Raw genomic sequence first — 27,916 nt, 5'->3', positions numbered from 1 at the left:
GAATTATTCACTGATTAGCATCTCTGCAGAGAATACTAGTGAAACAATAGAGTTGGGTTCTTGGAGTGGCTGCAGAGATGGGGTGTTGATAAGACAGCCAGAGCTTTGGCTAGGTGGTAACTGTTCACATCCTGAGGGTGCCCTGGAGTTTTCAACTGTGGGGATAATTCTTTTAAGAAAATGAAAGAAACAAAGTGGGTTTGATTATTAAAATTTTGCCAAAAAAATTGACACCAACAAATTCCACTGGAGATAGCTCAAAGGGCTGGCGTGCATCTTTATATCAGAGAGGATAGGGTTTTATTCTGATCACCACATAGTCCCTTGTGAACCACCAGGAGTGGCCTCTGACTACTGATCTGAGAATACTCCCCAGACACCATTGGGTGTGGTCCCAAACACACAAATCACAAGACTGAAAATAAAAACAATTTTTTTGTCATTACCATCATTTTTTTCTAAGTGGATCAATGGATCACTGGAGAATTTTGGAGGATGCTGTTGTTTCTTAATTATACTATTCTGTCTCTATGCTGGAGCGATAGCACAGCGGTTGGGCATTCGCCTTTCACGCAACAGACCCGTGTTCGATTCCTCCGCCCCTCTTGAGAGCGCAGCAAGCCACCGAGAGTATGGAGCCTGCATGGCAGAGCCTGGCAAGCTACCCGTGCATATTGGATATGCCAGAAACAGTAACAGTAAGTCTCTCAATGAGAGACATTACTGGTGCCCGCTGGAACAAATTGATGAGCAACGGGATGACAGTTACCATCATTTTATGAAAACAGGAAATTTCAAAACCAGAAAAGTAGAAAGGTAGAAAAGTAATAAATTCATGTTTCCATTGTCTACCACAATGTCTGCAATAGAGTAACTCACAGATCAATATTTATTACATGATTAAATATATCATTGATTTGGTATTTATTTAAAAGCATACTATCTTATTATTATTTTCCTTATGGTATTGTGAAATTGATGAAAACATTTTTTGGACTCCAAATCTACATTTTTGTTTTTAACCCATTTGTTGATGCCAAGTCTATGGAAATTTTTTAATGATATTTTTTAATGGTATATTTTTCATTGTACACTATTATAATGGCACTCTGCTATTTATCTTTGGTTATGGGAACTTTTTATGTTTGGGAATTTTTACAAAATTTTACAAAAATTGGGAAATTTTTTATTTTTACTGTAGTCTCTGGGAATTTTTCAGTGATGCCAAGTCTACGGGGATTTTTTAAGTGGTAGTTTTTCCATTATAAACGATGATAATGGCACCCTTCTATTTACCTTAATCCTTTACCTTAGTTGATTTTAGCTGGTATAGTAGAGGTCTTCTGATAGAATCACTCTTGGAGAGAGATAAGAGTAAGTTTCTAAGCCCTTTAATCAAGGAATGAGATTCAGTCTGCTTTCTCTCAGACATCAACCTCTACTCTACTGAGATGTATCTTTGTTGCAATCTAATGGGGAATCTCACCACTTCTGACAGAAATGATTCACCATTTCTTTTTTCTTAACAAGACATGCATAATGTTTTTGTGTACTCTTTGTCTCCTTACTTTCCTTTGTTCTGAGTCATTTTCTTACCAAGTATAGTCAGCAACCTCGACAAAGGTAGTAATATGGGAAAATGTCATAAAGGTTCTTGATTAATCTGACCTAATATTTCTGGAACTTAGTTATTGACCATTGTCTATGACTAAATACACTATGAAATTAAACCCGGCTGAGTCATTTTCACAGTCTCATGTCTGATATTTTGAATCACAGACAAACTTTTTTCTGATCTATAAACTCTGGGCTTACTTCAGAGCATTAACTTTTGGTGTCATAACCCAGAGACTTGATGCCAGGCCCAGGGACATTAGTGAGTCTGCTGAGAGGCAGGTAGCATCTGTGAATGGTTCCTGAACCACTGAGTGAAAGAGGAAGTTGCCATTTTCGAATCATTTTGGTTCCAAAGTGGGTTTCCTTCTTTATGTTCTCATCATTGTGTGTTTTTCAGCACTTCTCTATGTCCAATGTTGCAGATCTACAGAATTTCCACAATTTCACTCTCAGCCATATGATTTATACACATACCACAAAGGATACAGGAAGTAACTAAATGCTTGCTGAAAATTTCACCTTATTGATAGTGGTTCTGCTAAAAGCTGCACAGGATGCTTTACAAAATCCGATCATGTATATGAATGTGTTTTGAAAAATGTGACATGTGTGTATGCTTTCTTGACAGTTGTCTTTCCCAAAGATGCCAATCTTTACTAGGAGGCATTTTATTTTGAATCTGCTTCTTGTTGGCTATGGTGTATTTCAGATACTTTGTCATCTGTAAAGTGGGGCTGGTAAAACTTCATTTACTCAGTCTTTTGTGACAGTTAAATAAAAACATCCTCATATTCCAATAAAAAAGCTCTCTTTTAGAGGGCATATGAACAATAGATATATGTCTTTGCTAATAATTCTTTGGCTCTATAGGTAAGTGTTTCAGTCTCAAACTTCAATCACCAGCACAGGACTTGATTCTTGCCAAATACTTTATATTTGTCTCTGTGTGTTTGCTTTATTGGGACTCTCTCTATGTAAAAGTCTGGCACATGACATCAGTTCAATAACTACAAGAGCGAGAGAGAGAATGTTTCGAAAAAAAGCAAAATGGTATGCAAATATGTGTTTTTATTGTTTGCCACAGTGGGGCAAAAACAAAGCAAGGATGGCAAAAAAGCCAAAACAAAAAACCTGCCTCGAAAATACTCTGCTCATATTCTAGACATGATGAAATTGGAATAAACACTTTATTTTAGCGTTATGTGTGCCATTAGTACGATAATTGAATTTGCAATCACAAAAGATTTTCTTCTTTATTTAGGCTTCTTAAATCAGGTCACTGAGTTTTAAGCCTGCCTCTACTCGAGAGCACTCTCCTTCCCCTCCGCCTTTCAACATCCACCATCCACCATGAGGTTCAGATTCTTTTGTTTAATTATGTTAGGCCCTTGACATCATTAGTTGCTCCTTGAGAACCCTAGAATGGGGTGGTTTTAATTTTTATCAGTACCAGTTCCCATCTCTTCACTGCCGGTGTTTTTTTCCCTCGGGAGGAGAAGGCAGCGTGCACCTCTCTATTAAAGAAAACACAGCCCTGGTTTCTGGGCTTTTTACCTCCCAGTTGGCAAAGCTCCCTGGTTTGTGTTTCTGAACAGTTTTAATCACCCTGGCTCTAGTGCTTAGCACTGAAAGCTTTAAGAGTCCTGCAGAAATGGCAGATTAGCTGCATTTAACAAAATAGAAAGTTTTCATTGTGTCATCAAAAGCTTTATTGATCTTGTCCAGGCATTGACTCCAGGACCTTTTAATAAGCCGTCCTGTCTAGACTTGCAGGCTAGAGTCCACAGTACTAACAAAAGAGAAGCTGTGTGGCCTGCTCGGGGGGAGGCCTAAGAGATGGGCTGGAGTCCGTTCTCAGGGGGCAGCTTCTTAAGAAACTAAGGTGATTTTGTTCTGCAGTGGAGAAAACGGGTCAGCAAGCTCATGGCGGATGGACTCTGTTCTCTGTAGAGCTGCCACCCTTAAGTTCCATCAGCCTTTCTGTTGGTTCTTGGGAGGCCAGGATTAACTCTGTGATGCCAAGACCCAGAGTTGCAGGTCTCCAGAAGAAATTGGGGGTGGCGGGGAACTGGTTACCTTAGAGCCACTGCGATCAACTCAATTGAGTTTTAATTCTCAAGCAGTTATGGGTCATATGGGAGATTTTGTAAATCACACTTTGGGTCATGTGGGAGATTTTTCTAAAAGTGGGGAAATGACTACTGGCATCATCCATGAGATCGAGGCATTGAGATTCATGCATAAACTACCCCTCAGCTGTACTCAAGACTTGCTGGGTGGTTAGGTGCTTCATCAGAACGATCTACAAAGATTTAAACTTTTAAGGTATTGAGGTTAGAGTGATGGTATAGAAGGTAGAGCATTTGCCTTGCATGCGGTTGACCCAGGTTCAATGCCCAGCACTCAATATGGTCCCCTGAGCCCACGAGGTGTGATCACAAAGCACAGAGTCAGGAGTAAGCTCTGAACACCACTGAGTGTGCCTAAAAACCCACCTCCTAAAAATAAAACCAAAATTTGAAATTTGAAATGTTTCAAACCAGAGTATAGAGGATATTACAATAATGCTTTAGTGATGCCCAGATTGAACAAATCAGAGTGCTTTGCCATTTATGCTTTATATTCTTCTGTAAAGACAGTCTTGTTTGATTATATCTCTGGTTCCATATCTTCTTTTCTTGCTCATATGTTAATAGCACCTGAAATTGCTGTGGAAATTACCTGTTTCCCTATTATTGTTATATATTAATAGAACTGTAATAATTATAGTTAGTGATCATTCTTGTGTGTATATATATATGTGTGTGTGTATGATATAGTGCAGATAAAGTTTATATTCATATACATTACTCTGTAGATTCTAGGCTAAATAAAAAGTTAGTAAAAAGTCTTTAAGTATTTCTACATCTCTATTGCTCACCCAAATGAGATCAGACAATATTTATATCTTCTTTCCTCTTTTAGGATCACGGGCATTTGAGCTCCTGTAATATCGATATGATTCTCTGGAAATTATTTATTTATTTATTTATTTAGTTAGTTAGTTAGTTAGTTAGTTAGTTATTTTTGCTTTTTGTGCCATGCCCAGTGATTCACAGGGGTTACTTCTGGCTCATGCACTCAAGAATAACTCCTGGCGGTGCTCGGGGGGACCACGTGGGATGCTGGGAATCGAACTCAAGTTGGCCGAGTGCAAGGAAAATGCCCCTACCTGCTGTGTTATCACTCGAGCCCTCTCTGGATATTTATTTATTTATTTTTTATTTTTTTTAATAATTTATTTATTTTTAATTAGAGAATCTCCGTGAGGGTACAGTTACAGATTTATACACTTTTGTGCTTATACTTCCCTCATACAAAGTTCGGGAACCCATTCCTTCACCAGTGCCCATTCTCCACCACCCGTAAACCCAGCGTCCCTCCCACCCTCCCCAATCCCATCTCCCCCCCAACCCACCCTGCCACTGTGGCAGGGCATTCCCTTCTGTTCTCTCTCTCTAATTAGCTGTTGTGGTTTGCAATAAAGGTGTTGAGTGGCCGCTGTGCTCAGTCTCTAGCCCTCATTCAGCCCGCAACTCCCTTCCCCCACATGGCCTTCCACTACAATGTAGTTGGTGATCGCTTCTCTGAGTTGCCCTTTCCCCTGAACGTGAGGCCAGCCTCGAAGCCATGGGGTCAACCTCCTGGTCCTCTCTGGATATTTAAAAGAGGAAAGTTTTATCAATATGATAATTTAGATAATGATTTATTCAGGCTATAGGTACATTCAATTATTGTACAAGCTTCCTTCTGAAATAATGTTTATTCGGGGGGCTTTGTACCTTCTTAAATCTAGGTTGAGAGGGACCTTGGGGAGTGAATATTTTAAATGTTCACATAGGTTAAAAAATAATCCACAGATATTGCTTCTAAATATCTTTGTAAATTTACCAGATTCTGTTAACTTACTACTCTTTTTTGTAGGGAGGGAGGGCTTGGGCCACACCCAGTAGTGCTCAAGGGCCATTTCTGGCTCTGTGCTCATAAATGACCCTTGGTGGCGCTTATGTGATACCAGGATTTGAATCAGAGTAAGCTGGATACAAGACAACTATCTCAACTCCTGTACTTCTCTTTGGTCCAAGGACTTTTATGTTTCTTTCTGAGCAATGCATGTGACTACAATCATTTTCATTTTGGGGAGATAGGGCTATATGTGACACTGTAAAAAACTTTCCGATAAGCTATTATTTGCTCTAGAATAACTGAATATTTTCATTATTTTTGTATTAAAATTACACTATTTTATCCTCTCCTTTCCAGCTTTGTGATTCTGGTAGGTTTTGATCTCATCAAGTTTGCTAGACTATAATTACCCAAGTTACTATATAACTTTTAAAAAAGAAGTGATTTGAAACAAACATGTAGATGTTTCTTTCTGAGTTGGACCAAAGGTAAAAGGATATAGAGATTTGTGGTTATTTGTATTTCATGAATGTTTTCATTAGAACACTTTATAACTCATTCTAAAAGTTATTTCCAGAGAGGTGAACTTGGTTAAATGAGTTACCATTTTAATTATACATATCCTCGGTTTAACTTTGAGAAATATTTATTAGTAACCACAGCCACCCAGAACTGGCTCTCATTATTGATATGATTGATACCTTTGCATATTATTGACCTTATATTGTTTGAGATTTGTCTATTTCCTTATAATTCAAGGAAAGCAATCCAAAGTCTGACTGAAGTAATAACCAAACTATTTAAATCAAATAATTAATAGGCATAGGAGTCAAAATGATGGTCAGTTCAAGGGTCAAAACATCGTCTTGATAGAACTGGGTTAGAGAATGTAACTATGATATGTATTTAACTGAGCTTCCTCTGATTTCCCTTTTAGCTTCTGCCTCATGAATTAAACTCAGTCTTGTGGTCATAGACAAAGGATCTAGATAAACCACATGTATTCTGCAGAGGCAAAGTTTATCCTGACAGGTTTAGTGCATGGGAAGTTTAGAGAGAATGTATAGTCCTTGTAGGAAGGGCAGATATGTGTGTGAGAGAGAGAGAGAGAGAGAGAGAGAGAGAGAGATTAGATTAGATGGGCATAATAATCTCTTAATTAAGTGATGTAGATCTATTGATGTGACTTTCTTTGTTACCAGGAGTCACTTGTTTCATTAGAAATCACTAAGTAAGGAGTTGCTGGAACAATAATACAGTGGGTAGGACATTTGACCTGCACATGGCAGACCCGTGTTTGATACTCTGGCATCCCATATGATCCTCTGAGCAGTGCCAGAAGTAATTCCTGATTGCAAAACCAAAAGTAATCTATGAGCATCACCAGATGTGGCCCGAAAACCAACCAACAAAAAATGGACACTAAGTAAGAAAAAAAGAAAAAAGCGATACTCCAAAGCAATTCCTTGCTGGAGAATGGGAGGAAGTTTTCTTTTGGAGACATGGGGGCAGGGAAATGGAATTTCCTTTTCAAAATAGAGCACACTGTTTGTGTTCCATGCTTGTTTGATTGACAGATCCACTATTCAAGCGAGGAAAAGAAGCGTGATTACAGTTTGACTCATATGGATCTGGTGGTTAAGGGAAAATCAAAAGTACATTCATTATTGTAAGTGGGTAGGCAGGATTGCAGCACAAATTTTTTTCAGGCAATAATTTCCCTGCAATATTCATTTTACCATGGAAAGGCCTCCTGTATTCCTCTTCACCACTCACATTTGTTAAGAGGTTCTAACCTACTGAACCCACTGATACAATACAGACATAATTGTATGTTCACAGGCTAGGGCTTTTCTTTTTCCTTCTTTCTCTCTTTCTCTCTTTCTCTCTTTCTCTCTCTCTCTCTCCCTCTCTTTCTTTCTTTCTTTCTTTCTTTCTTTCTTTCTTTCTTTCTTTCTTTCTTTCTTTCTTTCTTTTTCTCTTTCTTTCTTTCTCTTTCTTTCTTTCTTTCTTTCTTTCTTTCTTTCTCTCCTCCTTCCTTCCTTCCTTCCTTCCTTCCTTCCTTCCTTCCTTCCTTCCTTCCTTCCTTCTTCCTTCCTTCCTTCCTTCCTTCCTTCCTTTCCTTCTCTTTCTTTCCTTTCTTTCTTTCTTTCTTTCTTTCTTTCTTTCTTTCTTTCTTTCTTTCTTTCTTCTTCCTTCCTTCCTTCCTTCCTTCCTTCCTTCCTTTCCTTTCTTTCTTTCTTTCTTTCTTTCTTTCTTTCTTTCTTTCTTTCTTTCTTTCTTTCTTTCTTTCTTCTTCTTTCTTTCTTTCTTTCTTTCTTTCTTTCTTTCTTTCTTTCTTTCTTTCCTTTCTCTCTATTTGGGTCACACCCAGAGATGCTCAAGGGTTACTCCTGGCTCTACACTCAAGAATTACTCCTGATGGTGTTGGGGAACCATATGAGATGCTGGGAATTGAACCCCAGTCCTGCATGCAAGGCAAATGCCCCGCCCACTATGCTATTGCTCTGGCCCCACAAGCTGAAGTTTTTCTCTGCTGCTTTTTCTTACCCAATCCCTCAGAATTATGGCAGCAAAGACCCTAGTATGCATCCTGACCCTGTATATATTCTATGTGCCTAATGCTCTTGACACACTGAACTTAATCTCTGAATACTCTTCTGCTTTCTCTGCTTTTATAATACAGAGTGGTGAATAGACTGTTTCCTCTAATTACAAGTTAGAAGAAACTCCTTTTGTATAATTAACTGTCATCCATAGATCAAGATACAGCTAATGTTTGACCTTCTGTATGAATCTTTCCTAATTCCCCATGCCAGATCTTCACTTTCATGTTTGTCTGTATCACCCATTAAACATTTCCTGCATAGAATTGTAATGGTCAGTTTGTGTGCACTTTAACAGTGGTGACCATAGTAAGAACGGGGCAACAACTAATATGTCCATAGTTGGGGGTGGGGCCACAAACTTTATCTGATTCGCCTCTCACAGCAGCTTTGTGATAATATAATTCAGTTAGTCTCAGGTTAAGGATTTGCAAACCAAGAGTTAAGAAATTCAATAATAAGCTAAAGTTTCATGAAGATTGGTAAATTTCAGAGATGACTATCAAACTGATGTCTGCTCATTTCAGAGCTATGTTTTATTACATTCTGCACCCACCTCTGCCACGACACTGAAGGGTGGAAGGGGGTTTAGTTTAATATGGACCCACTTAGTCTGCTACTTAGTAGGCACAGGATTTTATTTAGGGCTACAATTTCTCCTAAAATGTTGACTAATTATTCCTACTCCCAGTTGGGGTAGGAACTTAAGTGCATTCAGTACTGGACATATCACTAAACTCGTAGTATTTGCAGATATTTGCTTTAAATCACTGAACAGAGAATTTAAGATTAATTTAATATTTAGAATTAATGTGGACTGGAGCAATAGCACAGTGGGTGGGGCATTGGCCTTGCACGTGGCCAACCCAGGTTCGATTCCTCCCTCTCTCTCCAAGATCTCAGCGAGCTACTTAGAGTATCCCGCCCACATGGCAGAGCCTGGCAAGCTCCCTGTGGCGTATTTGAAATGCCAAAAACAGTAACAATGAGTCTCACAATGGAGACATTACTGGTGCCCGCTCGAGCAAATTGATAAACAATTTGGACGATAGTGCTACAGTGCTTATAATTAATATTTATATTAATTATATATGTATTTATAATTAATATTTAATATTTATCTTGCAATTTACTATTTATCTTGCAATTGAGAGCAAGGCCATGTTTGGGATGCCATTTGCTTTCTAGTGATTTTAGTGAAGCGTGGTTTTGGTGGTTTATTTTTGGTGGACTGAGGCAGCTTTCCTCACCAGGATGCCGGCTGTTTATTTTCCAAGTGACAACTTGATTTACTATTTTCCCTCTCATCACTTTCAAGCAGTATCTTCAGGCTAGTGAGTGACCCAGGCAGCGTGGCCAAGTCCATTTATTTCTCTGCTGTATCATTCCTACAGAGAGTCTGAGGATAAGGGCTGGAAATGGCCTCTGGAGGTCAGACTCCCTGTGTGTTTTCTTTTGTTGTGCAGGATTGCTCTGAGTGACAGGATATGCTGTCTGCCAGTATAAAGCTGGACTTAAAATACCTGCTTGTTGGGAGGTGGCAGGTAAAGGATCTGTCATTTGTCCTCGGGGGATGGCTCTGCAGTCTGATCCGCGCTGTGATGCTTTGTCTGGCCCTAGAATATGTTGTAAGTGAAATCCAGGAGCGCTGTCCCTGCTACCATCTTTTGTTTTTATCATTTAGATCAATGTGTTTCTCCCTGCATTCCAGCAGACAGTACCACTAGGTGATCTACATGAGACTTCATTCCACCAGATGTATTTCTGCCTTTCCCGCATTTTTGCAAACATGCCCATCCAACCACCCAATAGCTAATTTGTATGTCTGCCCACAGCTCATGAGAGAGACCCCTGGAGGTGGGAGTTCTGGAGGTTTGGTTCTTGCTAAGCATCCTGCTGGTTCCACGGGAAACAGTCACACCAGTTTGCATTTGCCTTAGTCTGTCCCGTTGCCAAGAAGTGGCCTGAATTGCAATTTCATCCATTTTAAAATTAAATGGTTATGTAGCCCTCTCAGGAATGAGCTGCGCAGTTATGGAATTGTGCACTTGTTTTTGGCATTCCTGTTTTGGCGTTAGGATCTATATTATTATTGTCAGAGCTTATTTCCCTAGGAAGCAGTGGCCAGGGAGTTGGGTGGTATGCAAATTCACAGTTGAGAACCTGTAATCTCTTCTTTCAGCTGCCTCACAGGGTCAGTGCAGGACTATCTCTGCTCAGTTTATGGACTGGAGGAGGGAGTCGGATGGCTCCCTCCCTTTTTTGGCAGTAAGGACAGTAGTAGCTCATGTGTTTATGTGCTTCACTCACTCCAGTCAGAGTTGTCTTGCACCTGTATCAGTGACCTTGAACTGCCCTGTTGCTTCAGGGTTGTCAGCGGAAAGATTCAAAGATGAGAACGGTTTTATTCCCATCTCTGAGGTCCTGGGAGCTCCTATTTCCTTTTTGAAGTATGGTCCAAATCCTACTCAAGGCTAGTGCTTCCAGCCACTCGTGAGGGGCTAGCATTTTCAGACCACTTAGAGGAACTTCTAGATACCATTTCCAGGAGTCCTTATAAGTTCTGTAAAAATATTTTGATGGAGGTGAAGAAAGTGATTTTCTGAATTTGAGTTTTCCTTCCGGCTGATATGGGTAATACTACTGTCACCACTCAGTCCTTCTTGGGCTCTTTACCTATCAGGGTCAATGTTTATACCGTGTAAGATTTGACTTCATGCTGCTACTTCACTGAGAATGGGGTTCCTGGAAAGTGGTGTGGTATGGTAGTAAAATGCAATGGAATGAGGGGCTAGGAACCCGTATAGCAGGTAGAGAGCTTGCCTTTTTCGAGGCCAGCCCTGATTCAATCCCTAGCACGCCATGTGATCCTCTGACTATAATTCCAGTGATTCCTGAGTGCAGAGCCAGGAGTAAACTCTGAGCATTGCTGGGTGTGGCCCAAAGCAAATGAAACCAAGAAATGAGAATCAGGGGGTTAAGGTTCAGGACTGCTGTAAATGCCTGAGTGTCTTGGCTAATTCACCTAAACTCTGTTTCTGCTTCCTTACGCTGGCAGTATCAGAGCACAGTTGTCTCACAAAGTATTGAGATAATGCAAATAATGATTAAAAAAGCATTTGGAAATATATGACATTTCAAAATCTGTGAGCATTTGGTTGAATATGGTCCAAGAATCCTTCGTTATCCATTTATGACATGATTTTATTTGAGCCTTTTCATATCTAGTGTTTTGTTCTTGGTTGTCAGTTTTAACCTATAGTTGGTGGTTTTCTTATTTGGAGTGTCCGAACTCAGTTCCTCTGAATTTCTTTCTGGGGTCTCTGGTTTGCCAGTATCTCTATCTCTCAGTTTCTTAGATTGTGTCTTCTAGGATTTTTTAGCTTTCATCTTGTCCAGTAAAATGCAACCTCTTTTAGGTTCTCTATCAACAATTCCTGTTGAGTAGTCCTAGGAATGCCCAGGATATTGTTTACCTGGGATCTCTCTTCAGATCTTTCTTCCTTTCAGTTCATTGCCAACCCAATCTAACTGTTGCTGCATAATCTTTGAAAAATACAAATCAAGAGATACTCTCTCTAAAATTCACCACACTAAAATTATATAATTGTATTTTATAACTTTCAAATTAAATGTAAGTTTCTTGATATCAAATTCTAGTTTAGGTTCCGAGGTAACAAGCTATAAAGAACCATTGGCCCAATTATATATTTTCCTGTACTTATCAGGTTGCATAGTAAACAAATATTGCGCTGAATATTTTAATCTGTGAGAATTTCTCAGAGAAATAGAGATATTACATAAATCACAGTTGGATATCTTAGGGAAAGAATGGAAAATATAATTGAGTAAACCTTTACTAAGTATATGCTATACATTTTCATATATTAGTATTTGAATTAAGTCATTTGAAATATCAATACTTTACATATCTTATGTAAACTTCTTTAAAATCACAAGCTATACATATTTAGATTACATCTAGTGTTTAATCAGTTGGACATTTACAAATACTGGTAAATGATTTGTTGCCAGACAGAGTTGAGCTCGATTTTTTATACAGTCAGAATAACATTTTTATTTTAACATTTATGCCATTGATCGTAAACTGTGGAATGATATAATTTAAATGAATTTAAACAGTCCATTAGCCTTGTCAGTGCCTCCCTTCTTGCCAAGCTGTAAGCTTTATGCTAAGCTGCTGTGGGCAGTTACATAATCCCCTGCATTCATTTTCTCTACCTATTTAGCTTGAATATGTACAAGGTGACTGCATTGTCTTCAACTTCCACCTCAGGGTAAGCACCACGTATAGAGAATAGATTTGGAACAGCATTATGCTTACTAAGGAAGAGTTTGGAGAATCAAGTAGGCTTAGAAATGTGTGTCTGTCTGTCTTTGCTTTTGCACCTTTTAGTTACATTCACTGTCAACTTGGTATGATTTTCAAGGTGATGAGAACGTGCTAAAGTCGTATACGCTAGAAGAAAATTAAGACAGATTGGGGTCTCAGGAGGAAAGACATTAGTTGACAGAGCATAGAAAGAAAAAATTCCCTGATAGTCCTCATTGTTTTTCCTTCCAAGCCCTTTATTTGCTCTTTTAAAGTTGAGGTTATCCAGTGCTAATACCCCTCTTACCCTAATAATTCCAAGGAAAATATCCCATGAATGAAAAATGATATAATTATGCTTATGTTGAATATGATTCTGAAAACAGCTTTCTGATGTCTCTTGTCTGTTGATCTGTTGGGGGGTCTTCCAGTACCAGGGTGATGCCATTCTAGCCAAGGGGAGAAGTAGCAGAGAGAATTTCTCATCGAATAGAGTGGATCATGAGGGTTGTGAACTGTTGGATCAGTCATCGCTGGCTATTTGCAAAAGAACACACTTGGACACATTAAAATCTTTGTTGGCACATTTGCATATCAGTTAGCATAATGTGCATGTGATTTACATATTTTTCTTCACATGGGTTTGATTTTAGTTTATTGTGATATTTGGTGCTTTACGTGGATGCATTTCCTCTATGGCCTTCCACATAAAATGATTTCTGTTGTTTTATGCTCTCTCAGATTCCAGGGAGGAATGAAAAAAATTTTTTTGTTTTTGGTGAGCACACATGACTTATATGTGGAGGGGGAGTAAATTTCTGGCTCAATTTGTTCAAGATTTAGGAAGGTTTCTGAGTTAATGCCTTGCATCATGGTATCATTTGTGACCTTTGGAAAGAGAATTGGAACATCTGGTATATGAGAATGATGGCACAATTTAAAGTAACTGATATTTAGCAAAACCTCCTCCAGAGATACCAGAAGCCAGGAGTGACAAAAATTTGTGTGGTCTCAGATACTTTGCTTACTCCTAGTTGTCAGCTTCTTTCTTAATACAATAAGAGCAATAAATTAGGGAATCTCTAACATCCTTTATAACTCTAAAATTTATTATCTTGACAGATTCCTTGTTCTAATTATGTGAAAATATTAGCCACCATGTTACACATTAAATAATATCCCAGTGCTTTGCTGTTCTGTATCAAGCTTGCCCCTTGAAGGGTATTTTATGATTAATTTAAGTTTCTCTATGAAGGTATTTGTTTCTCTGCTCATTTATCTCAGTCTAGTGGGCACACAAGGTATAACTTAAATGTTTATAGAAGCCACCCATGAATCCATCAGTGCAGTGCCAAGGTCAGGCAAGTTGGATCTGGGCATGCTGAAATCTGTAGCAAAAGAGCTCAGTGGTGATAAACCAAACTGCATTTGGTTTGCATCTTCCAAACCAGATCAGGGGCAGCTCCAGGTTTATTGAACAAAACATTGTTTATTTGTGTTCTAACAAAGCACTGCTTCAGAAATGAAAGGAGAGATCATGAGAATGAATCTAGAGAATGGAACAATCAATTTCAATGTATAGTGTCAAATTTCTGCTCCATTATTTTCTTTTAACTTGGAGATTATTTTTTGGCAAAATGCATCTCACATGGGTTAAATGCTGAGGAGAACCTGCTGCTTATTTATGCTGCAAGTGGTCATTCATAGGTGACAGGTCCCTTTTGCTTATATAGTGCTTGTAGGTGAACAGAAATATGCAAGTGAACAGGAATATGCAAATGAACAGGAATATGCAAATAAACAGACCCCATGGAGACCTTCTGGAGCATACAGGACAAAGTTAACCCCATCTGAGTCTCTATAATATGAACCAGAGATCATTCTTTCCCCTTTTCTTCTTCTACCTGATCACTTTCTCAGGTCCATCCTGCTAGTTAAGAAGCTAGTCACAGTCCACAGGGCTCAGGACTCTAACACAGAAACAGAAGTCTGACTCATAGATGAACAGAATTCAGAGCCAGGCCTTTCAGGGCAATTGAGTTTTAGTTACTGGTCAATGAAATGCACCTAGAGCCAAAGAAACCTTTGTCAGAGCAGTTCATCATCCACTCTGGACCTGCTTTACGACAAGCATTTAACTACCACCATCTAAGCGAGGGCAATGGAAGCATCACTTAACCATTTGGCAGGGTTTCCTCTGATGTTTCCCTTGCAGAAAATGCGGAGGGAAGGCTGCTTGCATATGTTAGTCTTCATGGGCAGGGGCATGATCCACAGTTGCCTTCTCTGCTCTTTCCCCGATGTTTCAATACCGGTTTTGTAGGGGGTCAGTGTGGTGCTGGTTTCAGCCTCCTGGCACAGTCCATGCCCCTTGGGGTGTGATCTTTTTGGTATTTGCATAGATCTGATTCATGCCAGGGCAAAATTATTAACAGCTCTCCGCTTTCATTTTTTTTTTTTCTCTCCAGCCCGAGAGGAGAATGTGGCCACTTTCAGGGGCTCAGAGTACCTGTGCTACGACCTGTCTCAGAACCCGATCCAGAGCAGCAGCGATGAGATCACCCTCTCCTTCAAGACGTGGCAGCGGAACGGGCTCATCCTGCACACCGGCAAGTCAGCTGACTATGTCAACCTGGCGCTGAAGGATGGTGCGGTCTCCTTGGTCATTAACCTGGGCTCCGGGGCCTTTGAGGCCATTGTGGAGCCTGTGAATGGAAAATTTAACGACAACGCCTGGCACGACGTCAAAGTGACCCGCAACCTCCGGCAGGTAATGGCTGAGGGGAGAGGGAGCCAGGAGGCTCACCTTAGGGAGTCGGGGACGCTGGTGCAACAGGTGATGGGTGAGGTGAAGAGGGGTAGAGAAATGGGTTTGAATCTATGGAAGTCTAACTTTCTCCCAATCTCTGCAGTTTCACCAGGGCACTTATTAAAATCTGTTACTCCCATGCTCCAATTCTCCATTTGTGCTTGTTATGGAAGTTAAAAATATATCAGTTGTATAGATGATAATAAAAGTTATAAATGCGTGTGTTTCTTTTATCCTGACTTTCTTTTTTTATCCTTTCCTTTATTATATTTGAAGCTTGCTGCATTTATTGTTAAATCCAATTAGGTGCATCATTTTATTCCTGCAGCTCAGTAGATTTTACTTTCTTTGAATATATGTTTTTCCTCCTTTTAATTAAATTAGCCATTACCATGATGTCATAATTTGAATTGATCCCAGAAAACATTTTCTTTCTTTCTTTCTTTTTTTTTTTGTTTCTTTACTTTTTATGTTACCACCTCTTCCCCTACTTTTATCTTTCGCATTGTTGAATTAACCTCTAGTCTGGGAATGACTTAGCTGGAACCTTTCTGAATTCCTCTGTTTTTCTATTTCTGGTGTGGTGCTCCTACTTTATTGCCCCTGTCTCTACCTCCAAGACTCTTCAGTTGACTGGGAGGCCTGGCAAGTGGAAGGACCCAAATAAAAAAATCAACTTTGGAGCAGCCTGTCCCGGTTCTGCCCCTGCTTGAGATCTCCCATCAATTGCCGATTCTAAGCAGGCAACTCCGGCAGGTGACAACATGCTCAGAGAACCTTAGCCAAGGGAAGCTGTTTCATAACTAATAGCAGTAATAATAATAATAATAATAATAATAATAATAACAATAGTAACAATTATCCCAGAGCAGTGGAAGCAAAGCATTTTCTCTGATAGTACAGTAAAGGTCTGGGCTGAAACGACTTCTTCCTGATGTTCTCCACGCTGGAAGTTTCTACTTGTAAATTTGTCATTAAACCCAGTTGGTATGCATTGGTTCCCTGCCAATCAGAAAACATTCTGCAAATTTCTTGGAAGTGCTTACCAGATTTTCTTCTGCAATACGATAGAGTTCATATCTTTCCATGTCAAAAAGGAAAGTATAAGCACAGAGAGGTATTTGCATGTTTTCTATTGGACACAATTGTCCTAGTCTTGCACACATTTGAAATACATGGAACTTTGGAAATATCTAAAACACACATTTTTATACTTCATTATGTTAGAAAGACACCTGGCTGGAAAGTCTATTCTATTTCTGGTGACATTGCCAGACAACACAAGACTGATTCCTTAATCATCTTAGGACACGTTTGAATTTATGTTCTATATTTTTCCTTGAAGGCCAAATAACCCTATTGCCAACCCATCACCCCCTGTGCTTACTTAATCAGGAGAGGGAACTTCTTTACTGTCAAGAGACCCCTGATCAAATTTTCCTTTGCTAACATATAAGGATTTGGTATGTTTGAGTTGCAGATACTGGAACAAACTGTGAAATACCATTTGCCAGTTTTGACTGTCAGATATGTTGTAACACCCTTAAAGCATTAGTGGAGGAGTGAGTTTTCAGATTCTGGGGAGCAGAATCAGGTCACGGTTCTCACCAAACACTCCATTTCTCTCCCACCTACATACTTCCTTGTCATTCCAGAATGATTCCAATTAGGTAGGAAAAAGCTCACTTTTATTTCAACTAAACATACTTCTTTTACAAAACACAAATGGGTCTCAATTAACTCCTTTAAACTGAGAGGAGATAAAACTAAACTGTAATTTAGAATATGTTGCACTGTTTTAGTCCATTCCAGTGGAGGAAAGCAACCAACCCATAATGGTTACTCTCCCAAGCTCTAACTTCCAAATTCTCTCTTTGCCCTTGGACAAGCCATTTAACCTTTCCAGAGTTTGCAGTTGTGAAATGGTATTCATGATGCTACCCAGCTGTGTATGGTGGCTAAACATTCAAAGCACCTTATATTCCAGAAGGATAATGATCTCACGTATGGTCTGGGTGCTAAACTTGCTGTGACATGCTCATAATTTACAGGCCAAGTTTTCTATCTAAAAGGTGACCATGTCTGTCTGTCATCAAGCATCTGATCCAATAGAGCTCACAATGGTTTAGACAGGGCAACAAAAACTTTTGTATTAGGTCATAACTTTGTAGGTAGCATATAAATCTAATAGTGAAAGCACACTTAAAATTGGACTCAATGACACTGAAACTAAATTTTGCATCAAAATATACTTTATTGGAAGAGGAGTCATAGAAAAGCAGAGTCAACTTTGCAAATGCAGTTCTCTTCGGACTGAATCATCTCAAATAATTATTTTGCTCATTAAAAATACATTTATAACATCTTTTTGAGTTTCCTAGGATAGATTTGAAAGGATGGGACGCCCTTGTCTATTTTAAGCTGTAAATAGCTTTGTTAATATTTGATGATAAACTCGTGGCAGTCATATATACTTTTTTTTTTTTTGGTGGGGGGGAGGTAAGGTTGTGTGACTTCTATGGCAAAAACTCAACTGAGGAAAGCTAACAAATGGGGCCGAACTTTCCACATTTCTCCCTCTATGGTCATGTATTCATGGTTCTGCTTTTGAGGAAGTCAGGGTGAAGGCCACATGCTTTACTGAGGATTAAAGGAAAGATTGTAGACTTTCTGTTCCAAGAGGTAACTGGGATTTGAGGTCAAGGTAATGAAGCATTTGTGAGTATGTTATTGAATTGTATCCTTTTGGTTCATTACCTTGCCCTGAGTTCAAGGTTGTGTCCACAGCATGAACTGATGTATTTCAGTAGGCCACTTTTGTCAAACCACAGAACCAAAGCTGGGGTTACCTGTCTTCTGCACTTCCAGCCTCTCAGCTCAGATGTGCTGGCAGTTTGCTGTTTGAGAACAGTAATGAGAAGATTAACTGTAAGGATTCTCTAATGCCATTTTACCTGCCAGTTCTCTCAGCTGTCCATGCACGAAATTGCTTAAAAGCTTGAGAAGCATTCTTAGAAGGAATGGTTGGAAGAGAGTGTTCCCGGCAGGAAACATATCTGGCCAAGTTATGAAATCATAACCTTCCTAAAAATAATGAAGACTCCAGCTATTTTTGAGACAGTCTCGTGTCTCCTCAAGTTACTCTAAACTGAGAGGAAAGAGAAGAGGAAAATGGGCCTTTCCATCTGCGCAGATGCAACAAAATCCAGGGGTTCCTGGATCTTTAAACATAATCTGAAGAAATCCAGAGTAAACTACACAGTCTAGTCTCCTTCTGCTAGATGTGAACCATACGTGAAAGTTCTCTGCTTTGGGGGAGAAAGTTTTGATTGCCCATGCAGAAAGTCAGAGTCAGATGTGAAAAAATAAATTGCCAATGTATTGGTATTTCAACATATTGGTATGTCAACTTGTGGAACAATAACCTTTGGGGGGTCTTTACTTCCAGAACAGGTTGAATGAGTATGTGCCAGAAGGTGGGGAGGGAAAGGGGACTGGCATTCATTTGGAAGAGTCCCTGGGAAGTGAGTATGAGGCTCCCTCTCCTTGGGGTGAGATCTGATCTGAATTTCGTTTGGACACGGGAATTCACACGACAAGATGGATGCCAGCATTTTGCAGGGCCTGAGCGGGCAGCAGAGTTTTCCACCAAGTCCTGGTCTCATTGTCTCCCCACTCTCTTTTTCTGTGTTGGGTGCATTTTTTTTGAAAAACTAACACAAGTTCATTCATGCAATGTGTCATTTTACTAACCAACTAATGTACTAACACCCTTAACGACTCATCTTTGTTTTTAGTTTTTTTAATTAACAATCGTTCTGTTCACAAGTTTTTAATTTCCTTTCTTCCCCCTTTTCCGCAAAGCACTCAGGCATCGGACACGCTATGGTAAACAAACTACATTGTCTGGTAGATATCATTCTTATTGTCTCTTTTTTTGGGTTTGCCGTGTGTTGCCCCCCTTCTCCTCCCCAAGCCCCTCTTTTATCCTCTTTAGACTTCTTTCTTCTTTTAAGATTTGTGTTGAATTAAATGCAAGCCTTTCTTTTTCTTTCTTTCTTTTTTTTTTTTTATTTAAAGAAGGGGATGTCCTAGAAATGCTCTTTGGACGATTTGGGTGGGGATTGTTTCTTTTTCTTCAGTTTGTAATTTATTTTTTCCTGAGAAAAGTACTATTTTTAAAAGAAAATTTCTTCATTTACCTAAATTTATTTGACTTGGTTTTCTTATTTTGCAACTTCCAAGTTCCAGGCTAGGGACAACAGAAATTTCTATTGAGGACTCTCTTCTCTTGTGTCTTCCTGTCCCTTTACCCTCCCTCCTCTTCCCCCTCCCTTTGCCTCACTGCCCGCCCCCCCCCCCCCCCCACTCCTGCCTTTTTCTTTCCCTGTTGTGTGGCTCTGGCTGCCACAGCAGATCTCGGAGGCAAATCCACTCCTTCCTGTACACTTCCTGGCCCTTCTTCCAGTGTACTCCCCTTTGGGGGGGCTAAAGGGATCTCTGCCAACTGTGTTCTCCCTATAAACGCTGCATGGCATGTTTCTGTCTCGTGGACTCCCCATTGGCATCAGACTCTGTCCCCTCACTTCCCCCCGATTACTAACAACTGACCCACCATCAACCCATATCCACCTTCTGTCTCTCTGTCTCTTTAGTTTTCTCCACTCTTCTTTGACTTCTTCTCTCATCCTTCATGTATTTGGGGGTTGGGTTTGGAGTTTTTCTTTTCTTTCTCTTTTTTCTTTTTAGTGAGGGTGGTGGTAGTCAGGGATAAACATGACACATTTGTTTGAGAGCTTTATTTTTCCCACTTCCATACTGTTTTTTCGTTTATTAAGTGCATGTAAGTGTGAAGTAGATTCTGATTCATTCTTTTAGTTTTCCCCCATTTCCACACTCCCCCCCCCATTCCCTACCATTTTTTTTTTTTGCCTCTCTTGGCCCTGGATAATTTGCGCATGGGTGCGTCAGTGTATGATGTGTGCACGCTCTGAAGTCCCATATTTCCTTTCCGTCCTCCGCTCCTCTCATGAATGTTGGGTGTATGGGTGCTATTTCTTTCCTGTGGGCATTATTATTTTAATTTTGGTTCTTATCCTCATCATTTATTTTTTTTTGTTAGAAATGCCTTTTTTATTTTTATTTTTTGGTTTGGGTCATTTCTTCTCTTGGTGGTGGGGATGGCAATGAAGAAAGATTGGGGGTTGGTGGTCTGGGGGAGTGCAGAGCATGGATTATCATGACTCATCAAAATTGACTCTCTTCTTTCTTCCCCCTTGATTGCATGTTTACCAGTGTGGTGTGAGCCCCCAAAAGAATCAAAGGGAAAAAAAAAGTAAAAGGAAAAGAAAAGAAAAAAAATCATCAAGAACCAAAGACCAACCCCTAACAATTCCCATCATTCAATGTCTCCTTTACTGTTTTCACTACCGTCATGAATAATAATCATTTTTTTAAAAAAATGATCATTTAACCGATGAACTGAGACAAGTGATGTCGTCTGAGGATAGTTCCATTTTCTTGCCTGACTAAGCGTTCCATGGGGTAGGGGCAGTTGCTCACCTTGGCTATTCCAACAAACTCTCCCAGGCGTTGACAGGGGAATGCTGGAGGCTTGGGCCACAGGAAAGGCAGACCAGAAAATGGAACTTAGCTGCACATACCGAAATCAATCCAAATTAGAGAGAATACCTCACCAAAATCTGAATGAAAGTAACGCCACAGGTAGGGGAAACCACTGAATTTTAATAGGACTGTAAGGTCATTGTTTGGATTTTTTTTTGTCCCTATGTCCCTTCACCAGGTGACAATCTCTGTGGATGGCATCCTTACCACGACAGGCTACACTCAAGAAGATTACACCATGCTGGGCTCCGATGACTTCTTCTATGTGGGAGGAAGTCCAAGTACTGCTGATTTACCAGGCTCACCGGTCAGCAACAACTTCATGGGCTGCCTCAAAGAGGTAATGTCTCTCCATTCTATTTTATGAAAAGTGAGATTACTAGTTCAAAATCTGTCCTCTAGAGATGCTGTTCTCTTTCCCGTTTGGCCATAACTTGTAGCAGAAAATGCTCTGGACTTACAAATAGAGGCTTAGGTTTCTGTTCAAACTGATGACACAACTTTGGCCTCATAACTTAAGTGTTCTCCAGTTCTATTTCTGTGTTTCACTAAAGAAAAACCTCCTCATGGGGCTAGCTGTTCCTTGTAATGTGAGGGAGAAAAAGATAGATGGAAGGCTTTTGAAATGATGAGGAACCAAATACATGTAAAAGTTGGATTTGTTATTTTGGCTTGGCCAGTAAGGAAGCTCTACGAAAAGTGATTCAATCTGCGATTGTGTCTTATCTAAAACTTAACATGTATTATTTTACATTTGCCAAGAGTTGGGTGTTCCCAAGAGTCTCATTATTTGAGATGAAGGAAAACTCTGTGAATATGACATTAAGGACCCAGAAGACTGTTTTTCCTTTATTTTTTTCTCCTCCCAAGTGCTAGCATCTATGAAAAGCAGCAAGGCTTTGCCGTTACTCATTTATGACTATTGTTGCTGAGGTGTTGAGACCTCTGTCTGCGAGCAAAGGAGATTCTGTAAAGTGTAAGTTCAATCTCAAAGGTCAATTGTGGAGGCAAAAAGAATCAGACTTGATTGGCTAGAGTACTTTCAGAACACTATGTCATCAGCACAGAAGACTGCACTTTTTTTGTTTGGTTTTGTTTAATATACAAAACAAGTTTGATTGCTAGATATCTATACCATTTCCCAGGAGGAAATCCCTTAGAGTATTTCTTCTTGTAGATAATGATACTTTAAAGATCCCTTGTGACATGTTATGAGCTTCCTCTAGGGCTACATGTTTTATTCTTACTCTGCTTATTTGGAATCTGTTAAATAAAAGTTCTATATGAGAAGGCATAGCGCATGAATTACTCACAACCTTCAACTGTGTGCCGTACTCAAATAAGACAGGTGCTGTGTCTACTATGCCTGACACATTGAAGATTTGTAAGAAGAACTTACTGAATGAACGAGTACAGTTATTAGATAATTACCAAGTGTTCATTTCTGGGATTTATATAAATTTAATGGTTATTTATAAAGCATTTTCATGCTGGAAAGTTTTCCAATTTATGAAGGGGCACTGATAAATAAGTATTTGCTACACAGGACAACAAGTGCTTGGTACCACAGACTAATTGTTCTAATTGAGTAAAGGAAGCATATATTTCAGTTGGTCTGGATTAGAGAACTGGTATTTAAACATTGCCTGGTTGCAATATACCATGTGTAACTTGAGAGGCAGGGTTAGGGAGGAGAGGTAAGACAACAGAAGAAAATCAAATTGCATTTTGTATCATTCCTGGACTGAGGACAAATTCCAGAAGAGAACCCTGTCATATCTTCCTTTCTCATGGGTATTATCTAGGTTCTGGGTACAGGAAAATTACAGTGGGCAGGGACACTTCCCTTTTCAGATTTACTCCCATCTGGGCAGAATAATGCATAAACAACCCAATGTCTAATGATGTCGATGTCTAGTTCCTAAACATGTTGAATCATGTTACATTGCAGTTGTTGCAGTTTCATTAGAATGTTCTATGTATGGTTTAGGAGTAACCAATGGGGTGATTTTATTCATTTTTATGGGAAAATAGCCTCAGAGGTTTTTATTTTCTGGATACAATCAAGGAGTGGCCCATGACTAATTTTCCTCTGTGCACAATGATATTGAACCATCTTTTAATTAAGCATTTTGAGACAAGCATTTTACCGACCTCAAACTTTGAATAATGCCCCCAAGTATCCTGAAGTATATCTAATAAAACAGAAAGATATCTCTGATGACTTTATCTTTGCAAACCTAAAGTAGATCATTATAGTTTACAGGTAAAGAGTTAGAAGCTTCAAAAGTCTATAGAAGTTATTAATAGCTTAAAAATTAAATGCTGTTTTGGAATAGGATCAGTATCATGAATAACAGCAATTACTCACAAACATACTCACAGCTGGTAGCAGAAATCTGCACTTAGTTTTATAATAAGTAAAATAAAGTAAAAGCTTGGTAAACAGTAAGCAAATTCAAACTTAGTTACCACTAAGTCCTTTGTGTAGCACTTCTTTAGGATTATAGTTATAGGGATTTGGGAGAATATCTCATTGTTTGAGTAGTTTTAACAGATACATTTGAACCAAATATAGTTCTGCATGTTTCCTTTTTAAAAATTTTGCAGCTCATTTTTACTAATATGTTTGTTTAGGTGGTAAATTTCTAATTATTGCATAAGTATTCTTTTCCAAGATTAAAAAAACTTATTGTTTAAACCAAATCCATAAATGTTTACAGTGTTAAGATTGGTTGATAAATCTCTTGTTGTTTTAAATTTACAGCCTCATTTTCATTTTTTGGTAATCTCATTACAAAAGACAACAAAAAAACAGCATTTACTTGTAGTTGTAGTGGCTTCCATAATCTGGATATTTTGTTGTTGTTGCCTGACCATGTAAGCTTTAAGATATTACTAAAAGAAATAGAGGGCCTGAGAGATAGCACAGTGGGTATAGTGCTTGCCTTGCATGTGACCAACTTGGATTTGATCCCCTAGCACTATATATTGTCTTCTTGAGTAGCCTAGCACTGCTAGGAGTAACCCTGGAAAACTTGAAGTAATCCCTAGGCACAGCCAAGTGTGACCACAAAACAAACAAACAGAAAAACAAACTAGAAATAGAATAAAACACAAAGAAATGGAAAGACATCCATGGTCAGAGAATAGATAGATAAGCTTTATTAAACTGTCTTATCTAAAGAGATCAATATATAACTGCAAGCTCTATCAAAATACCAGTGGCATTTTTGTGTGTGTGAATATAGCTCAAATAATAAGGTTTGTATGGAAGCAAATTTGAAAGAAGAAAAATGAGACATTCACTTCCTAACATGAAACCACAATTCAAAGCCATAGAAATGAAAAACAACTTTTTAATGGGCTGGTCTAGAAAATTCTTCTCTTGTTCTCTTTAACAATTAAGCAAAAACTTTTTTGGGTGGGGGGATTGAAGCACACATAGCAATGCTTAGGGATACTCCTGGGTCTGCACTCAGGGATCATTCCTGGTGGGCTCAGGGAACCGTAAGGGGGGCTGTGATAGAATCAAGGTCTGCTATGCATGTGCCTTACCTGTTGTATTGCTCGAGCCCCAAGCAACAGAAAATTTAATCTAAGCTAAGATTTAACTCCTTGAGAAAAATCTCCCATTTTCCTACCTTAATTGCCTCCAGTTATTTTACAATTTCTCTTTCCCTGCCCTCTGTTCTTTCCTTTTATCTTTACTCTTGCCAGTAGAGACTCTAAATTGCCTTAAGCTGATCTGGATGCTTTTGTATATCATTATTTTTCAAAGTGAAGACATGGTAAAGAGACCAGGAGATTACTATGTCTGATCATATATACTCTATGTATGTGTGTGTGTGTGTGTGTTTGAGAGAGTGAGAGGGAGAGAGAGACAGAGGAGAGAGGGAGAGAGAAATGAAGGAAGAAGGGAAGGAAGGAAAGAAAGAAAGAAAGAAAGAAAGAAAGAAAGAAAGAAAGAGAGAGAGAGAGAAAGAAAGAAGGAAGGAAGGAAGGAAGGAAGGAAGGAAGGAAGGAAGGAAGGAAGGAAGGAAGGAAGGAAGGAGGGAGGGATGGAGGGAAGGAAGGAAGGGAAGGAAGGAAGGGAAGGAAATAAGGGAAGGAGGAAAGGAAGGATGGAAAGAAGGAAGGAAGGAAGAAGGAAGGAAAGAAGGAAGGAAGCAAGGAAGGAAGGAAGGAAGCAAGGAAGGGAAGGAAAAAAGAAGAGAAGGAGGGAAGGAAGGAAGGAAGGAAGGAAGGAAGGAAGGAAGGAAGGAAGGAAGGAGGAGGGAGGGAGGGAATGAAGGAAGGAAGGAAGAAGGAAGGAAGGAAAGAAGGAAGGAAGCAAGGAAGGAAGGAAGGAAGGGAAGGAAAGAAAGAAGAGCAGGAGGGAAGGAAGGAAGGAAGGAAGGAAGGAAGGAAGGAAGGAAGGAAGGAAGGAAGGAAGGAAGGAAGGAAGGAAGGAAGGAAGGAAGGAAGAAAGGAAGGAAAGAAGGAAGGAAAGAAGGAATTTTTGGAATGATGGTTTAATGCACCTGAAAGCTGAGGTTAGATTCCATTATGTTATGATTCCAAGTGTGGGTTTTTCCTGTGTGCACAACTCCTAACTTGTGAACACCATGAAAGCCACAACAAAGAACTTACTCAGTTCATAACCATATCCTACTAAGTGCTGGAATCTTCTCGTGTTTTTTGATTTGGTTCTTTCTATTCTATTATGCTCTCTCCTCTGTCTGCTAGTTCTCCCTAAAAATCTGTTTCCTTCTGGCTTTTCCTGTGCCCCTGGAGAAGCTCGCATGCTGCTGAGTCTTCTGGGGCAGGCTACACAATTTTACATTTTTTTTGTTTCATTTGGGGGCCATGCCAAGTGATGATGATGCTCAGGAATCTTCTAGCTGTCCTTTGGGGGACTATCCTGGTGTGTGCAAAGCAAACACCTAAATCCTTACACTATCTCTCTGGCCCAGTCTGGTCTATCTTACTTCTCTTCTCACCATATCTGATAGGGAGGAAGTAAAAACAGAACTGGGGAATGGAACACATATTTAAGGGAAAAAGGATTGGGCAGAACATTATTGTGCACATTACATTCCACATCCCTTTGTGATTATTAGTCATTTAAAATGGAATGGGATTTTGCAGCCAGTGATAGTCTCTGAACAGATGATTAATGGTTTAATCTGTAATAACTCTACATTTTATGGAATCCTGATAGGAGTCCACATCTGGTGAGCTAAGCTATTTAAGGCTGTGTTAATTCTCTTAATTGCTATACGTTTATTCAAATTGCTAGCACCTGCGGGCTTTTGGATAATGTGTTTGTTGTCCTGTTTTTATTTTTTTTAATATACCCTCCTTCTTTTTTTTACCTTGTTTTACTGTCATTGCTACTGTGTTTTTGCTATCATTTGATTTCTTGGGTTTTTCTCTTTCTTACTTTTTTTTGCTTTAGTCTTGATACTCAGGACATTTGTATTCTTCCTACCTTTTGGCTTCCAAAGCCTCTGCTTTGGTATCTGTCCTGATTTCATATAACTGTCCATAATCAATGCATTTAGAGCATGAAAATAAGACTTAAGCATCCTTTACCCCCTAGAGTAGAGAAAACTGTGCTGTCCCAAGATGAATAAAGATCAAGTGAGGATTTTGAGAATGTGGTTTAGAATCTTTTGACTTTAGAATCATAAACTCAGTGTCTATGACTTGCTTAGACTCATTCTTACCAGATGCAAGACTTTTAATATGCCACTTGCCATCTCTTATCCCAGTGCTTTCATTGAGTAATAGATTCTTAAGTGTTTTAGGTGTGGAGGAAATAGGATAAAAATGTAAACACTTTATAAATGATAAAGTATTTTTTTTTCTTTTTGGGTCACACCCGCAATGCTCAGGGGTGACTCCTGGCTCTGCACTCAGGAATTACCCCTGGCGGTGCTCAAGGGACCATATGGGATGCTGGGAATCAAACCTGGGTCGGCCGTGTGCAAGGCAAATGCCCTACCCGCTGTGCTATTGCTCCAGCGCGAAATGAGAAAGTATTTTATAAATGCTAGTGATATTAATGTTATTAAATGAGATAAAGTGAATTATATCTGATCAAAGAATCATTTATTTTTCTTTGCTATTTTTTACTTTTAATAAGTCCTATTTAGAAGGCTCAAGGTGTTAATAAAAGAGAGCAGTACAGATGCTAACTGGAAAAGCATAGAACTCTTTGACATACACCTATTACTCTACAAAGGAAAAATGGTGATCACTCACTGCCAAACCAAATACACCACTGTGAGGAACTGCTAATGTATAAATACAAGTTCCTGCTCACTAAATTTTTGATAGCAAGGTAAGAGTTGCTATTATCCATGTGAGTTTAGAGGAAAACATGCTTTCACAGAATGGAAGAACCAGTATGAAAGGGACCCTAAGAAGGATGATATTCCAGCAAGGTAGAAAGGATGGAAACATTCACAAGAAGCTGGGCAATGGAACAATTGCACAGAATGAAAAAGTAAAAGAGAACGATATTTTAGGATTTGACTATCAGGTTGACCAGAGAAATTGCCATCATTCTCAGCAATGATCTAAGAATACATTTTTTGATAAAGAGGGTAAATTGACCCTTCTAGAAAAGAGATTTACTTCTGAATTATAAGAAACTAGCATGGGAACAAAGAGAATGACACTGTGGATTACAGAAGAGAAGCATACACTATTTTGATTTATCAGAGAGGTGTTATGTAATGGCAAGTTTGGAGCTCTGGGTGGCTAGAACAAAGAGGCATGTGCCTGAGGACACATTCTTTCTTTCTTTCTTCCTTTCTCTTTCTTTCTTTCTTTCTCTCTTTCTTTCTTTCTTTCTTTCTTTCTTTCTTTCTTTCTTTCTTTCTTTCTTTCTTTCTTTCTTTCTTTCTTTCTTTCTTTCTTTCTTTCTTTCTTTCTTTCTTTCTTTCTTTCTTTCTTTCTTTCTTTCTTTCCTTTCTTTCTTTCTGAATCACC

General features: G+C 39.2%; 1 protein-coding gene across 19 annotated transcripts in view; it reads left to right on the top strand.

Annotated features, from left to right (window-relative positions):
- The window catches only part of NRXN3 (neurexin 3), a 1,748,572-nt gene that overhangs the window by 482,761 nt on the left and 1,237,895 nt on the right, over positions 1 to 27,916 (top strand). For all 19 annotated transcript variants that reach the window (XM_055133160.1, XM_055133157.1, XM_055133153.1 and 16 more), the window contains exons 5-6: positions 14,970 to 15,271; positions 21,114 to 21,275. In XM_055133160.1, coding sequence (XP_054989135.1) covers positions 14,970 to 15,271; positions 21,114 to 21,275 — 464 coding nt within the window. The remainder of the gene's footprint in view (positions 1 to 14,969; positions 15,272 to 21,113; positions 21,276 to 27,916) is intronic.

The sequence above is a fragment of the Sorex araneus genome, chromosome 3 (assembly GCF_027595985.1).
Source record: "Sorex araneus isolate mSorAra2 chromosome 3, mSorAra2.pri, whole genome shotgun sequence".
Classification (NCBI taxonomy): domain Eukaryota; kingdom Metazoa; phylum Chordata; class Mammalia; order Eulipotyphla; family Soricidae; genus Sorex; species Sorex araneus.
This window is presented reverse-complemented; position numbering and strand designations above follow the sequence as displayed.